At 33.3% G+C, this 18049-nt stretch overlaps 2 protein-coding genes across 5 annotated transcripts; one reads left to right on the forward strand and one right to left on the reverse strand.

Moving 5' to 3' along the window:
- Nucleotides 2547–8211, forward strand: LOC109349786 (protein trichome birefringence-like 34). The gene is made up of 5 exons (XM_019590773.1): nt 2547–3023; nt 3311–3488; nt 4496–4692; nt 5305–5463; nt 7691–8211. Exons 1-5 carry the CDS (start codon nt 2680–2682, stop codon nt 8037–8039), a joined length of 1227 nt encoding a protein of 408 aa, XP_019446318.1. The 5' UTR covers nt 2547–2679; the 3' UTR covers nt 8040–8211.
- Nucleotides 8517–15075, reverse strand: LOC109349793 (proteasome subunit alpha type-4-A). Of its 4 annotated transcripts, none has more exons than XM_019590797.1 (2): nt 14949–15075; nt 8517–9543 (listed from the first exon to the last, which is right to left on the reverse strand). In XM_019590797.1, exon 2 carries the CDS (start codon nt 9529–9531, stop codon nt 8779–8781), a length of 753 nt encoding a protein of 250 aa, XP_019446342.1. In that variant the 5' UTR covers nt 9532–9543; nt 14949–15075; the 3' UTR covers nt 8517–8778. The 4 variants fall into 4 exon arrangements, with proteins under 4 accessions (XP_019446342.1, XP_019446351.1, XP_019446338.1 ...); XM_019590806.1 differs by having other exon boundaries at nt 8517–9546; XM_019590793.1 differs by having other exon boundaries at nt 14945–15075.

Here is an 18049-nt window from a genome sequence, read left to right on the forward strand (position 1 = left end):
GGTCGAGTCATGCTTGATTGTGATAGAGGACATGATGGTTCCATAGTTAATATATAAGATGGATAAGATTATATTAAGGAGAAATCTAAATATAAATAGCATATGGATGTATGCCTAAAGAATATTGATATAATTGTTTTGGGAAAAATCAAGCTCAAGTAGGAGAATGTTACAAATTTATTATTATTTTTAATTATTGTTTGGGCATCATATATTTAATACAATTATATCATCTATTTACTTGAGAGGATACCAAATAAGTGGTCTAATATTGACAATATATAGGTCTTCTAAAATTGATATGGACTTCATGAGTAGATACCTAAGTTGGCTGATAGGAGATAGTAGGAATCCTATATTTTAATGCATTAGGAATGGTTTTGGTCCCCAACATACCAAATCACAAATAGTTTTATCTTCTCCTCATTAGAGAGAAAATGAAGGTCTCTTGAGGAATTCAAGGATTTGGTAGAAAAGATCGCCATACCAAAAACTCTTCAGACATACCAAAAGAAGATATCTAAGAAATTGAATTCAGGTATGTGTTTGTATTCTTTTATTATTATGTGAGATCATTAAATTCAATATCCTTAAAGAGGATTGGTAATTCACCGATAATAAGAAAATTCTAACATAAAGTACCTTCATTGGAGTACAACTTACTCTACCTCTCCATAAATAGAGAGAACCCACACAAGGACGATTTACTTACTCTCACTCTACGCTCTCTCTACAGCTTATATTTGTAATAACTTAATTGTCGGAGTCACTTTTCAGGTACCCACCTAAGGTGAGCCATGGCTCTTCTCCTGATACAGATGAAATCCACATTCTAACCACTCCCCAACCAAATCTATACCAAAGAACAATAATGATAAGATATTATGTGACTCAAACCACATTTATAACCAACAAGGTGTTGATCTAGTAGTGTAAGACCCTACTAGATCTCTAGGATGACCAAAAGGTCAAAGCCTCGATTCCTGGGAGTGACACTTGTTAGGAAGGGCAGTCACACATCCCAAAAATGATTAGTTCCTTACCTAAAAAGGATGTGAGAATACCCTTGGTAGTACCCAAATAAATCATATCAATAGCATGGTGTGGTTAGGACGAAAAAAAGGAAATAATATAAGTTCCAACTTAGTCATATAGTTATTATGGAACAATCTGTAAAGAATTTTGGGTTACACATGTAATGTTTAAATGTGTTTACGGTCATTATTTTAAGTAGCCAAATTAAATTGATTTACTTCAAGTAAGGTATATGGCTATAGACGTAATTGTCATGAAAATTATTGTGTTGATACCAAAAGTCTTATATCTATTTTATGATGGACGAAATTGAAATAAGAAAATGAAGTAGCATCACCCTTCATGGAAGGTTATACACTTCTTATAAATATGGGGTTATGGTCTCCACGTGTAGATAAACAAGACAACCACACAACAACATGAACCACAACATGAGATTTATTCTCTTCATCTCATTAGAGGAGAAACTAAGGCTAAGGTGGTCTACAATTGGAAGACCAAAGAACCTACATGTTCTACTATGAACATGTGTTTGCATACAAGGACAATGAACATGGAGTTGATGGATACATGTTGAAGAATAGTATAAAGTTCATTCACCATATTCTCTATGAATATATTAAGGTAGGCTTCCACTCTAGTTTTATATTTCTTCTTGATGATTTGACATGAAAGATCTTGGCTATATATGATGATAGTGTTTATCATTTTTTGTATATACTATGTATCTTTAAAGTCTCAATTAATGATTTTTTTCTACACAATCTTCACCAAATTGTAACGAACGGCAGGGGATTAATGTATAAAAAGGATGGTCTAATATATAAGACTCCTATTCAATGGGGTCTACATGACCCAATGTGTAATAAAAGGCCATTTTCGGGATTTCATACATATTATGATCCTTAAACAATAATTTTACTGTTACCTCAAGCTTTATCTAGGATTATCATTATTTTTTTTTTTGGTTTCCCACAGGTATCCTCGTACTGGAGGCAATCCTGTCCGATCCGGACACATCCACAAGTAAGTGAGGCTAACTCTCCCAACGGGTATTTTTTCCATCCACAAGACTCGAACCCGGGTTCTTGCTTAAGGGGAATCAAGCATGTACCACTAAGAATAAGTACACTAGTATGTAACGTGTATTATGTTATTGAATAAGAATTCTTTCCATTAATAGAGAGACAATTATATACTTCTTTATTTGTTTTTAATGGTAAAAGTGTAATTTCATTATAATTAAAAGGATAAATGTGTCATTGAAAATTGCATTTCTCTTTTTTTTAAAGTACTTATCTCTCCATTAATAGAGAGGGTCCTAACTCGAGACTATCTGTACTAGATATGTATATGTAAGGCTACATCACCATTTTTGAGGTATCCATGGATATTTGAAGTTTTAAGATTGAATTCTATTTTTCTTTACAAACAAGAAAAAATCCATATTTAAGTGTGTAAATACATTTGATTCTCATTTTATATAATTGTAAATATACCATGAACAAAAATTTGCAAGTGAGTGATGCTCTACCTACTAACAAGTTTGTTAGAGATGATAAAAATCTTGTACTCACCAACCGGTTGCAAGAAGCTAGCTTAAAAAATGAGGAAGAGGTACAAGGTGAGAAAGGAAGAAGCTGAATGCATATGGCAAAAGCACACCAAATAGTGCTTAGCACTTGGGGAATTAGAAACACCTTTCAATCTCTTATAGCCATATTAACCACTATTCTAGTTGTCTCAGCCATTTATGTAGCACAAGAAGGAGGACAGTGGTCTCAAAAAAGGTCTATCTCTGCTGAATCAGTAATATCAAATTGCAACTTGTTTAATGGTAAGTGGGTTTTTGACAACAAATCTTATCCTCTATATAAAGAGAAGCAGTGCATTTACATGTCAGATCAATTGGCTTGTGAGAAATTTGGAAGGAAGGACCTAAGTTACCAGAATTGGAAGTGGAAGCCCCACCAATGTGACCTACCTAGGTTTCTCTCTCTCTTTGTCCTCTTATGACATTTTTGAACATTTATTAATCGTGTCTCATATCATGTCTCATACGTTGTTTCACACCAATGATAATAAAACAAAATTAACAATAATAATAAAGGTTTTAAATGTTTAATTGACATGCATGTTTTCATTGGCACGAGATAGTATATGAGACATGATTTGATATAGGAGAGTTTTGTTCATGTGTGTGATTTACTTCATTAATTAAGTTTGGTTGTGTTGTTGAGCTTTGTGGATTGTGTTTTCTCTCTATTTTAATAAGGTTCAATGCGACAGCATTGCTTGAAAGGCTAAGGAACAAGAGGCTTGTGTTTGTGGGGGATTCACTCAACAGAGGCCAATGGGTTTCAATGGTTTGCCTTGTTGAGTCTTCATTGCCACCAACACGCAAATCAATGCGCACTATTGCCAATGGTTCACTGAGCATTTTCAAGGCCAAGGTAAGCCTATAGAAGTTGGAAGAATAACTTTAATCATAGACTTTTACATTACCACGCGATCACTTTGATCTAATTATCAAACTTAATTAAGCAACAATCTCTCCTTGTAGCACAGCAATTGTGATATAAATTGGCATTAACAATATGTTAAGTATAAGTCAATTGATCGTCAAAAGGAGTGTTTTCAATTATTCTTCACACCTATAAGTGTGGTAACAATATTATGGTTTTGATAGTCATATAAATGAAATCTCAACTGCAATTCTAAGCAGATCTGATATGTTTTGGCACAAATTTTTTCAATTATGGTAAACACAATATAATTGCAATTACAATTTAAAAGAAATGATTAAAAAGTGTGATAGTGGGTCTATCCATATATTTGTTTACACGTCTAATTATGTGTATAGTTTTGATGATCACCTGCGTCCTAAACTTTATTTCTATATCTATATACGCTATGATTCTACCACTCATCCCATGTGTGATGATGTACTTTCTATAAATGTGTGGTATTGATTTTTCTTCTTTAAATAACTGCATGAATACTGGTACAGTATACAAATAAACGAGTTATTTCTTCTGATTTCTTTTATTCTTTTATCATATTTCAAATAAATATAGATAAGCACGAGACAAAAGCTTAGACACATTAGACATTATCATCTTTCAAATAACAAAATACCCTTTCCTTTCCCATGCCAAAAGGGAAAGTGATGTGAAAAGTCAAAGAAAAAACAAAATGCAAACACTTGTATCACCTTATTTAGACTTTAAAAGACAAATTTAGGAAGCAGTGCGGCTAATTAGTGCATATCCTCTCTAGTAATGAGATTATAGTACTGGATAGATATATTGACATATGACAGTAATTTTTTTTTTAAGGGTCCAGATTTTTTTATTTTTAAATTAAAAAAGATTCAAAACTATAAATTAAAAAAGGTCCAATATTAAAGAGGATTCCATTTGTGTGGCTTATAGTTGCTTGATTGACCCATTTAATGAAGGAATACAATGCAACAATCGAGTTCTATTGGGCACCATTACTAGTAGAATCAAATTCAGATGATCCTGTAAACCATAAGGTACCAGATCGAACTGTGAGAATCAATGCCATTGAGAAGCATGCTAGGTACTGGACTGATGCAGACATTCTTGTATTCAACACTTTCCTTTGGTGGAGAAGGCGTGCAATGAATGTTTTGTAAGTACAACTTACCTAACCATCACTTTCTTTGATCAGCTTGATTGTTAAGTGTTAACAACTCCCATTTCCAACCACTCTCATATGATTGTATTTCTAATATTTTCATATCCTATATTCCAACCTACCCACTACAAGAAAATGAGTTTTTTTATGTTGTTATTAGACTTTTACTCACTTTGGTTTCCGTGATTTTTAAATAAAAATAATATATATATAATGCATTAATATTAACATATCGAAAACTTTATATTGATAATGCATTAATATTAATATATCGAAAACTTTATATTGATAATGTATAAGTATTAAACTTTTTCACTAATATTCTTACTTTTTTTTCTCTGAAATATGTTTTTGCCCTTGTTAAGTATAAGAATTTGGATGTCCTCAAAATCACTAATTTTCATCATCTAGACTAAAAATATACTTAAGTTTTTAATACTTATTTTTACATTTACTTTTTTTTAAAATATTGATTTCAACTTACTTTTATTTTGATAGAAAAAATATTTTAATCTTATTTATTGAACACAAAATGGGTGCGGATAAAAAATGTTTTGAGTTGATTAATTTTCAACTTTTATTTTTGACAATGTAACAAATGAGCAGGTGGGGAACTTTCGGAGACCCAGATGGAATAAACAAAAGAGTAGAAATGGTGCGAGTCTATGAGATGGCCTTGAAAACTTGGTCAGATTGGGTGGAAATCCATGTCAATCGTAGCAAGACCAAGTTGTTTTTTGTTACCATGTCACCAACACACCAAAGGTACAATACAATAATAATCATTATAAATAACTTATGACACACCCTTAAAGTAGAATGATGATATTATAGATTTCACTAATTTCTATGAACAATCCTTTCTTGTACAAACAAAATTATGTAAAAGAATATTTTATTTTAGGGGAAATAATATTTTGGTAACTCAAAATTTTTATGTGTAACGCTCAAAAATTGAAAAACTTAAAATAGAGCTTATAAATATCAAATGTGGGTCAAATTAATCTTTTTAGTGTTAAATTAGTTTTTACTAAGAAAAATTAATTTGACCCACATTTAATATTTTTGGGTCCATTTTAGGTTTTTCAATCATTATGACCAAATGTGAAAATCTTAAGGGACCAAATTAGGTATTCATTATTTTATAGATTTCAACATATTCATAAATTTTGTAAGTAGATCAAATATACATATGACAAAAAAAATTTAGTACTACCAAATGTATTTTTTATCATTTTAGGTAATAAATTAAGCTTTTTTGGGATGTATGATTGTTCATCCCAACAAGTATCGCTCACACAAATCAATTTTTTAACATTTTGATCATCCTAACAATCTAGCAGACTCTTATACCACTAGACCCTTCTTCTTCATATTCATGTAACAAAGTTGAACATCAAAACCTTATTTTTATATTCTCACATGTTACCTTTTTCTCTTCCGCTTTATTTCACTTCAGTGACACAAAGATCCCCCTAGAGAATCCCGGAAATATTATGCTTTTGTAATAAAGTGGCATACATGCTCAACATGCAAAGCATTATGGGCATTGTTCAATGTTACAAAATGCACTAGACTTTTTGTTCAAGTTTTAGTTATTCATCTTAAATAAAACCGTTTTATACTTTTAAAATATTACAGAAGTAATTTCTCCATAAAAATAAATATAATCATTGATCTGTGATCACAATCTATTAGGCTAACTATGCACAATTCAATTAATTTAATGTGAAATTTATAAAAAGGTTGTAATGTAGTGATCTGAAATGAAGTCGAAAAGGATAAGAATAATTTGTTTGTGAATAACATATTGTAGACTTCCTACATATCTATAATATTTTTCCTATTATTCTGATTTATGCAAGAAAAATCCTGATGTTGTAGACATCTAAGTATTCAGATTTATTAACGTGTCAGTTAGACAGAGGGGCGGATTTAGGAGAGAAAGGGTGTATAAGTTGCATTGACCGTTATTAAAGTTCAGAGTTTGTGGTGTAGCAAAACTTGTTTTAATAAAACATGCTTTGGGGAGCCGCTGTCCCACAGCTTTGTACCACTCCATATGCTAAAAAATGTAATTGGTTAGAAAAATCTTTAATAATTACAAAATTAATTTAAATAATTTTTTGAACTAATCAGAATTGATGATATATGGAATGGTACATAAAGTGGGACAACAAATATGGTCTCATGCTTTGTTAGTTGATTAATTAAGAAATTCATAGAAATGTTTTTTTAAATTTAAAATATAAAATTATTAAATAATATTAATTAGAATTTTTAATGTAAGTTGATTAAGTCAACTACCAGTTACTCACTAATTCCATCTTTGTTACTAATTCCATCATTCTCCAATAAATTGATTTAGGCAATGATTGATCCAAATTTAAGAATGCTGATTAAGTTGTCTAAAATATATCAGAAATAAATAACATTGGAATAATTTTATATGAGAAAAAGATGTATATATTGACAGTGTAAGAGTTTTTTATGTTGTCATTGCATCTCCCACCCTTCATTTTCAATAATCATTGACTCTTCAAAAAAAGTAACTCAAATGAATGATGGATGATGTACTGACTGTATATATCTTTACTTAGTACATAGATTTTACACTCATTTTATATAAACAGTGGTGTAAAGATATTAATATAAGGACAATTATATCACTATTTATTTAGTAGTTAGAACTAGTGTGATAATAATTTCCCAGTGGGTTATTTATTTTCCTGATGGACACAAACGAATTCTTAGAAAGTAGTACATTGATTTCATTGTTAAGCTCTTTTGCAATAATTATAAAAGCTTGAATCCAATTTTTCCTTGTTTCACAAGGCAAGTGTTTTGGAAATTGAAATTATATGCTTCATGCTATTGAGAATTCTACACCCCATTAACCCAAAATGAACCACATAGAAGTATATATTGAAAGCTCTATATTACAATAAGATTGAATCAACTAAGACATTACATGTGCAATTAAAAAATGCAGGGCTCATGAGTGGGGAGGAATTAGTGGCAACAATTGTTACAAAGAAACAGATATGATTACAAAAGAGGGATATTGGGGGAATGGTTCTGTTCCTAAAATGATGAGAGTGGTTGAAAATGTGCTTGAAGATTTGAAAGCAAGAGGTTTGAATGTTCAAATGCTTAACATAACACAGCTTTCAGAGTACAGAAAAGAAGGACACCCATCTATATATAGAAAGCAATGGGAACCTCTAACAGAAGAAGAAATATCAAATCCAAAAACTTATGCAGATTGCATACATTGGTGCCTCCCTGGTGTGCCAGATACTTGGAATGAGCTCCTTTATGCATATAATCTCTATGGATGACAAATATTTCATGCACAGAAAGTTTGCAATATAGCATTTTGCATGCCAAGTTCATTTGTTTATCCTTTGTTTTTCCTTTTCTTCTGGTGGGGGGAGAAATGTAAAGAATATTGCCTCAACTATTTGTGAAAATACTTGTTTAGCTAATAATTCAATGAATTAAAAACTGCCATATAACAACTGGGTTTTCCAACCACTTGGGGTCAAGATCCTCTTCATTACTAAACTGAAAATACAGGGAAAAAAACAAGGGGGAAAATAACATGGTGTGATAGTTTTGCCCTTTAAATACAATACGATGATACTTTTACCGTTATGTACAAAAGAGAAAGCACCCCAATTGAGTGAGTACTGAGTATAAACCATTTTTCACTAACACCATCTCAATGATTGGTCTTATTTTGATTCATTCAATAAAAATAAGATCAAAAGATAAAAGTGAGTGTAAGTGAAAAAAATTATTTATAATACAGTAAATGTATCCCTCATACACATACCTACGCATATTTCTGAGCAAAAAAGAAAGAAACGAAAATGTGGTGGTAAACCATTTGCAACAAATGGGTCTGCCTTGAAAACCTACTAAAGATGTATGACATACAAAACCATAAGCATTACAAACAGTAAAAAAATGTTTAGAATTTGAAACTGAATATATTTGGGCCAACATTTGTCATGCATGCCTAAAACATTGGAATAAGAAGACATAATTAAACTGCATCATGCATGGGACAACAAACTAGGCAGTGTCTGTTGCTGGTTGGGTGACCCCATGCTTAACCAACAGCTTAGTCAGGGACTCTGGGGAATGAACTTCATACTTGACCTTTCCGGTAGGTGACAGAAAAACCTCTGCCAGTTCAAGCTTATCTGAGGTCAGACTTGTGCTGTCCATAGTTTTACTCAATACCTTAAGTGCAAGTTGCACTGCTTCTTCCCTTGTGATTTCATCCTTGTAGTCCTGTTTTAGAATTGACTGTGCAGCCTGGTTATTTGCACCAATAGCTCCAGCTTTCCAGCCACCATAATTGCCACTAGGGTCACTCATGTAAAGTTGAAAGCCGAAATTTTTGTCCCACCCTGCAAACAGGAATGAGACTCCAAATGGCCTAAGACCACCAAATTGGGTGTACCCTTGCTTAGTATCACAGAGAGATTGAACCAACTGCTCAACCGGCATAGGCTCTTGATAGGCGAGTGAGTAGCGTTGCGCTTGGACCCTAGCGGTATTGATTAAGATGTTGGCGTCAGACATTATCCCAGCCACAGCACATGCAACATGATCATCAATCTTGTACATTTTCTCAGTGGAAGTTGAGGTTTGCAGCAGCTTGGATGTGACCTTCTTTTCACCAACCAGCACAACCCCATCTTTTGATAAGATCCCTATTGCAGAGCCAGCATTTCCAATGGCTTCCATTGCATACTCCACTTGGTAAAGACGCCCTTCAGGGGAGAAGATTGTTGTACGGCTATCATATCTTCGAGACATATTGATCTCTGACTACTAGTTCAACACAAAGTAACAAGCACAGAAAAAGAAAGGAATTAATAATGTATCTCTTAGTTAAAAATGGAAAGGGAACAATTAACATTCTAATACCTTTTATATCTATAAACCTGCGAACACAGCAGAAAATTATAAAGGATAAAATATGGTTAAACAAAGTGGGAAACTTGGGTGAAGGAAATTTACCAGCACCACCACTGCATACATTAGTTTTTCAGTAAGGAATGTTTTACAAAAACATCATCTGATTGACATTATAGGCTTACATTATATGTAAGACCTACACAGGCACCGTGCACATTAAGCACAACCAATCAAAATCATAGAGTCACTGAAGTAAAAATAATAATAACAGAAGACAGCAAAGCCTATATATTAAAATTATTTTAAAGTTATCTTCAGATTTTGGTTGGCTGTGCCTAATAGACACATGCCTAACCTAAAGAAGTTTTATTCTTACATTGTATAATAATAAAAAAAGGCAACGAAGCCCTTATTACAATTATTTTAAAGCTATCTTCAGATTTTGATTGGTTGTGCCTAATAGGCACATTCCTATAGAAGTTTCATTCTTACATTATTACTATAAAGTTGCAAGTCTGTATTAAGGAAATAAGTGCTACTAAGAAATAGAAAGACACATCCATGATTTATTGCCAAAGAATATAGACATAAGTGCCACTAAGAAATAAGTGTCACTTAGGGTGCATTTGCGAGTTTGGTATTGGAGGGGGAAAAAGGGAAAGAGAAGGCTCGAGAACCATGAAATACACTTGTCATATAGCTCTCAAGTCCTCTATTTCCTTCCATTCCCCTCCAAAATCCAACTTGCAAATAGACTTTTAGGGAAACTGAAAGCAAGTAAAGACAGCAATATCCAGAATCAATTTCAAATTCCATAAATACATAAAAAGGAGTCTTAGTCACATAATAATACACTTACCAAATATAACACAAATATGCTTCTAAGCCATTCATATTAGAGAAAATCTGTCAAATTGATTATTGATGGCATGAAACAGACAATCATGAAATTTCAGATCACAGGGGTTTGCGGCTTCATCTTTTCCTTAGTTTATTTTATAAAAACTTTTCCTCTAAAAACAACATAAATTTTGAAAATCACATAAATTGGATAAATCATGCATATGTTTATCTCAATCTTATTTGACAATATAGTGACTTATCAAAACAAAATACGGTACAAGACTACGTGAAGAAGTTATTAGCGGGGAGGTCATATAATGAATAAGAAAGGGAGAGAAGTAAGGAATTCTGCTGACAAGTGACAACAAAGTTCTGGATAAATTGTACACTGATAAGTTGAAGCTATTAAGATAACCATGCATGATTTATGTGCTCTACTCCTACATCTCCTGTGCAGATTCAGGTTTCTCATTCGGTAACTGTCAATGAAATAGAAAGTTTATCTACCAAGAGGGGCTGTTCTAACATATAATCCTAATCACCTTTTAATTGCATGTCAGTATTCGGTGATCGGTGATAACATTGGTATGCCTGTCAATATGATTTCAATTTACAATCTTATGAGGATTCCTACCTACTCATGCCCAGGAACTTTTGCTTTACTCCAAATTTTGGGCCTACAAAATTTTATAATATGGACACCCATGGTTCAACCAGTGGTCTAGAGCAGAATCACTGAGAAATACATTTAAAATAACTTATCAGATCCAAAATCCTTACACCCATAACTTATCAGAGTCACTACTTTTTGAAAGGTTATAGGTCCAAGTGAAGTCAATGATTTCGTCCAGGCAGTGATACTTGCAAAGGTTAAAAGTCTGAGTAAGGTTTTATCCAATATCAGTGAGAACTTGTGGAACTTGAAATGGAAACCCAACATCAGTAAGAACCTTCAGAAAAATAAATCTTTTAATGGACAAGCTGTACAAGGTAGACAGATGTTAAAGGAAGGAAAATCCTCTGATGAATGTGATGAAGGAACGTGCCCAACTCATATATCCTCCAAAACCTAATACACACAAACCATCATTGTAGCCTAAAAAACGAGCGATCTAAATGTAGCATACTTCTAGGAGATAAACTTCCAAGGACTAGCAAGAGTAGCATTCATTGAGTTGGTATCCCACATATAATGAATTAAACCAAATTAACTCTTAATTACTTGGAACCATAAAGGGGTAGTCAAGGGCACAACAACTTAGCCACTTAAGCAATGTTTTTGGACACCAAAATCTCATTACCTTCATTCTTAGACCTAAAACACATTCCAACTAACAAAATGGTCTCCTCTTTGTTGACCCTCACCAAACTAAAAACTATGTTATTATCTTCTCCATCTTTTGAGAAGCTAGAGTAAGACTAAACCTCAATTAAAGATTATAACACAGCAGGTTCAGTGATCTGGCAAGAAAGTCAAAATTATGACCCACATTGCAGCATCGAATAGAAGATGAGAGAAAAGGAACAGCTTGGATAACTAGTATTATTTGAACTAATCATCATAGAAAGATTGTAAGCATTCCAACTAAGAAAGAATAAACTGCATCACCAAAATCTACATTTGTACTTTTAAAACACCTCCAAAGTCCTGGTGAACTAAAATATGTCAATATGTGTGAAGGAGAATGAGAGACACAACAAGCGAAAAATATAATTGTAGTTTGAATACTACAATACATAACTCAGACTTGGCTTGGCTTGAGATTGAGGAATTCCATCAACCCAACAAATATTGAATGACGTATAGATGTAGAACATAATCCAAGTTCGGATGGCAGGGTACCTTGAATAATCCTAGAGTACTACTCTAAGTCTGAGTGCTCCTCCAGCTCAAATCTCAAATACTCTCTTACATCGGGAACTCAATATCCATTACCAAAAAATGTCTCATTATTTACACTGAAGGCCTATGTATAAACCCAATAACGACAAACATCATAAAAAGTTAATCATATTATAAGCTGAAATAATATCACTCGTAACAGAACAAAGTCTCTAAATAAAAGAAAATCCTAAAGATAAAAATAAAAGCCCTAAGTATAAAACTAAATAAGTAGCCCAATCTACAACACCGAGTTTGGTCAGTTTTTCCTTGTCTTACTCTTACGGCAATCAAGCATTAATCCCAACAGGTAGTTCCGCTATCTTTTGTTATACTCTTAAACAATAAAAAAGGAAAAGGGCTAACCCAATGAAGTGTAAATAAATTCAAAAGTCATATGAAACTCATGATATTGAAAGGGCTAAGCCAAAGCCTTTATTAGCTATGACAAAGTCTAAGTTTGATCCTATGCTAGAAGGAAAAGTGGTCTGAAATGAAAAAACAAAGTCGTGGCCTTATAGAATTTTTATTGTCAGGCTAAAAATTTCAAAATACACCGTTAGCTTCCACTATGCATGTCTTAGTGACTTTACCAAAAATAAATATTTCCTATTTGCTAACAAAATCAATTCTTGAGATTCGAGCAGACAGATAACTAAATAACAAATAGCAGTTATTTGCTCCATTTTTAACTTCTTTTTGCAGACTTAATAGGATGACTTAAATCATTTTCTGTGAGCTTTAAACAACTATAAATTATTGATCTATTATTTACCATGTTCACATACTGTATACTCGGGTCTTATAGTAGTCTCCAATGGAAAAGGGCTATGGCAAAGCCATTATTGGCTATGACAAAGGCTAAGTCTGCACTAAAACACTACCTAGCTTTGTTATGCGAGTACTAATTGCAAACTCAGCTTTAATTTTGATTTTTTAATTTCCACTTCTACCTATTGTATGGTTAGCTAACCCAATACACCAGAAAAGACTCAAAAATGATAGGCACCTCGTGCTATGGAAAAGGCAAAGCCAAAGCCATTACTACCTGTGGAAAAAGCTATGTACAACCTATGCTATGAGGAAAAGTTGACCAAGATAAAAAAGAAGGGTCATACTCTTCAAGTAATTTTATTGTCAAGTGTCAACCTAAATATTTGAAAACACCCAGTAATTTGCTGATAGTTTAAAGTTCTCTTTCTACTTCTTGCAATTTTAGTGTAGACTGTAGACAGACCAGTAAATAACAGATATCGGTTATTCTAGCAGACTTTAAACAATGACTAAAATCATGTTGTCTGTTCTTTACAGTGCTATGAATTGTTGATCGGATAATTAGCAAGTTTGAATAATCTGTTTTTTCTTAGGGAAATCAAAATCTTACAGATTATGATCAGGTCCCTGACCATAAATTAAGAATAAATTGTTGGATAATGATCAAGACCATCGTACAGGTTAAGGTATTTGTGCAGATCGTGGGTGAGTTTAGCTAGTTGCCTACACACACAAAAACACTTCACCTGCACTAGCTTTACTAACACACTAAAGCTTTATTGTACATGTATTGCTTGCATACTCTAATTTTTAATAATGATCAATTTGCTCAACTTGAAGATGATCTAATTCAAAAGGGACAACAAATTTGCAATGGGTTAGCAATTCTTCATAAAAGTCAATTTCAACCCGATGATGAAACGAAGTTTGACTTTTTGAAATTCAGCATCAACAATGTCATTTATCTCATTCAATTTTATCACTTCAAATTGTTAATTCTAAGTTATTTATACCCTTGTATTCTAATATTTTGACTTACACAAAACCAAGACAGAGCTACCCGTGTGAATTCACGGGTATACAGCTGGTTATAAGCTGAAATAAGATCACTCAAAACAGAAAAAAAGTGCCTAAACAAGAGAAAATCCTAAATTAATAACCCTAAAGATAAAAATAAAAGGCCTAAGTATAAAACTAAATAAGTAGCCCAATCTACAACATCGAGTTTGGTCAGTTTTTCCTTGTCTTACTCCTACAACAATCAAGTTTTAATTCCAACAGGTAGGGTCGGCTATGTTTTATCTTACTCTTAGAAGATAAAAAGGGAAAGCAATATAAAGCCAGGCAATCAGAGTACAAAATAAAATGAACAACAAAACTTCACTATTAAAAGCAATTTTCAGCCTAGAATAAACTAACTAATTCAAATCATTATATTAGTCGAGATGCATATAACTATTATGCATAAATCACTAAGATCAAAGAAAAAACAGAAACCTCATATTCTACTAACATGGCTGAACCACAAAAACATGGATCATAGATTTAGATCCAAAGATAAAATCATCACCAATTATTCAAACTGAGAACCATCAAAACCCAAACAGGAGTAAGAAAAATTCAAAAGGGGTTCTTCAATGAACTAAATAAAGAAAACTTTCCGGGTTTTTTCAACATTCAAAATTGTTCGGCAAAAAAGTAACAGAGAATGAGGTAAAAACAATGAGGCATTGTGTATTTGTTGAAGTTTTGATTTAGAGATCCAAAATGAGAAACAGAAAATGTGATATAGATAAGGGAAAAGGGAAAAACGTACTGGAAAGAAGAGGATACGGAGAAGGGTGAAGTAAAGAAGTTGTGAAGAATGGAGGGCTGAAAGCGGGGATTATAGAATAGAAACACCTTTCTTTTTGGTTTGGGAAACACGAAATGTTGTTCGAGAGATTTTTAATCAAGTAAACAAATAGTCTAATATCTATGTCAAGTTAAAGATTTAAAGAAAATACTATATTATTCATGTTTTGAATAATATAGTATTTTCTTTAAATAGTTGTGGGGATACCGTGACAATATTTAACAATATCATTATGATATATATCATTATACCTACATATTCATACACTAATTATCTATTAAATGGACACAATTATATAAAGTTTAAACTAGACCTAGACCAGAATGATTTTATATATAATTAATAATTATCTACAATTAATAATTATGTATAATATTATTAATTAATGATTATCTATAATTATACATAAATTTAATAATTATGTATAATTATATGAGTAAATTACACTCACACTCATATATATAATTATATCAATAAATTCAAGCACATAATCGCCTTTTGTACATGGTCACTCAAGAAATGATGTCTAATTTCAATATGTTTGGTTCTAGAATTCAAAACGGGATTCTTTGATAGGTTTATGACACTTGTATTATCACATTTTATAGGAATATTATCTAGTTTAAGTCCAAAGTCCTTAAGTTGTTGCTTCATCCAAATGATTTGAGCGCAACACACACCGGCGGCAATGTATTCCGCTTCGGTGGTGGACAAAGCAACACATGATTGCTTTTTACTGTGCCATGCAACTAAGAAACTACCAAGTAAATGACAAGTTCCACTAGTGCTTTTCTGATCCAACTTACATCCCGCAAAATTGGAATCGGAATACCCTAAGAAGGATAATGAGGCATCCCTAGGATACCATAATCCTATATTAGTTGTTCCTTTTAAATACCTCATAATTCGTTTTACAGCAGTATAATGTGAATCTTAAAGCTTGAAATCTAGCACACATATAAACACTAAACATAATATCGGGGTGACTTGTAGTTAAATACAATAATGATTCGATAATCCCACGATATTTGGTTACCTCGATTGCTTTTCCCTTTTCATCTTTATCCAGATAGCATGCGGACGCCATAGGTGTTGAAGCCTCTTTACACTTTTCCATATCGAACTTCTTCAGTAACTCTTTGCAATATTTCGATTGATGAATGAAGATGTCGCTTTCCATTTCTTTGATTTAAAGTCCAAGAAAGAAGGTTAGCTCACCCATCCTCAACATCTCAAATTCACCCTACATCAACTCAGAAAATTCTTTACATAGAATTTCATTAGTAGATCCGAAGATTATATCATCAACATATATTTGAACTAAAAGCACATGATTATCTAATCTACGAATAAAAATGGTAGTATCAACCATACCCCTCACGTACCTTTTTTCCAAGAGGAATGAGCTCAATCCATCATACCAAGCTCTAGGAGCTTGTTTCAGGCCATAAAGGGCATTTTTGAGCTTATATACATGGTTCAGATACTTAAAATTTTCAAAGTCGGGAGGTTGATCTACATATACCTCCTCTTGAATGTAACCATTCAGGAAGGCGCTCTTGACATTCATTTGAAAGAGCTTGAAGTTCATAATTGAGGCAAAGGATAAAAGCATCCTTATGGCCTCTAATCTGACTACAGGAGCGTAGGTCTCATCATAATCGATGCCCTCCTCCTGGTTGTAGCCTTTGGCCACTAAGGGAGCTTTATTTCTGATTATCAAGCCAGATTCATCCAATTTATAATGAAAGACCCATCTAATACCAATCACTGGATGCTCTTTAGGCTTAGGGACCAAGTCCCATACATTATTACGCTCGAATTGGTTTAGCTCTTCTTGCATAGCTATATCTTAGTGCACATCCTCAATGGCCTCATCGATGGTCTTAGGCTCGATTTTAGATACAAAGGCAACAAAGTTACATAAAGAGCTACGGGTTATCACCCCCGTAGTTATATCGCCTATCACTTTGTCGAGTGGATGATCCTTCTTGGTCTTCCACGCGATTGGCAAGTCTTGGTGCTCATCTTGTATAGTTTGCTCTGCTTCTTTGTCCTGGTCCATGTCCCTAGAGTATGCTTCTTACAAAGCATCTGCAACATCATCATAAAATACCATCCTCTTCTCTTTTGGAGAAGATTCATCAAAATGGACATGCACATACTCTTCTACTTGCATTGAATACTTATTAGAGACTCGATAAGCTTTACTATGCAATGAATACCCCAAAATATACCCTCATCAGCTTTTGAATCAAATTTACTTAAAGCTTTTTTTCCATTATTTAATATAAAGTATTTACACCCAAAAGCATGAAAAAGAGAAATATTAGGTCTACGACCTTTTAAAAGTTCATATGGAGTTTTCGGAAAAGTAGGCCTCAAGAGTATATGTAACGCCCCGAAAAATACTTCTAAAAAACATTGCGGAAAAATGGGTAAATTTTTTTTTTTGAAATGGTGATGTATAAAATTGTTTCCTTTTTAAAACCTTCCTTTTCCGGGACATCACTTTAAGTAACTCGAATGCAGAAAATCAACTTATCGTTATCGAATGATAACTTAACCTGATTCACAATTTCCTGAATAACACAATGCTTATAATCAGTTAAGTCATAATTAGTTCATACAAACTACATCGTCAAAGGCGGAATCTACATCGCCACTACATGTACAAAATCACCAGATACACAGCCCCCCATCAAAAACCAAAAAGAGGACATCGACTGGCCCCCAAGCTGACTCAGAAGATTCCAGGAATGCTGGACCCCTCACTCGGGTCCTCCTCTTCTTCTGAATCCGACACGAGGTTGATCATCTCTACCGAACTCTCCACATTTACGAGCTCAATGACCTCGTCCTCCTCCTCCTCTTCCTCCACTTTGTTATGCCACAACCGAGCAGCATAATTTGGTGGAGATGACATTGTCAGACTCAGAGTCTTCTTGCAAGGACCTCCTCCAAGAACCCGGCTCCTCTGGGCTCTTCTGGATGACGGAGCATCCAAACAATCGGCCCACGTCCTATGACCGTGGGAGGGAACCGCGCCATCACTCCTGACT

The sequence above is a fragment of the Lupinus angustifolius genome, chromosome LG01 (assembly GCF_001865875.1).
Source record: "Lupinus angustifolius cultivar Tanjil chromosome LG01, LupAngTanjil_v1.0, whole genome shotgun sequence".
Lineage (NCBI taxonomy): Eukaryota > Viridiplantae > Streptophyta > Magnoliopsida > Fabales > Fabaceae > Lupinus > Lupinus angustifolius.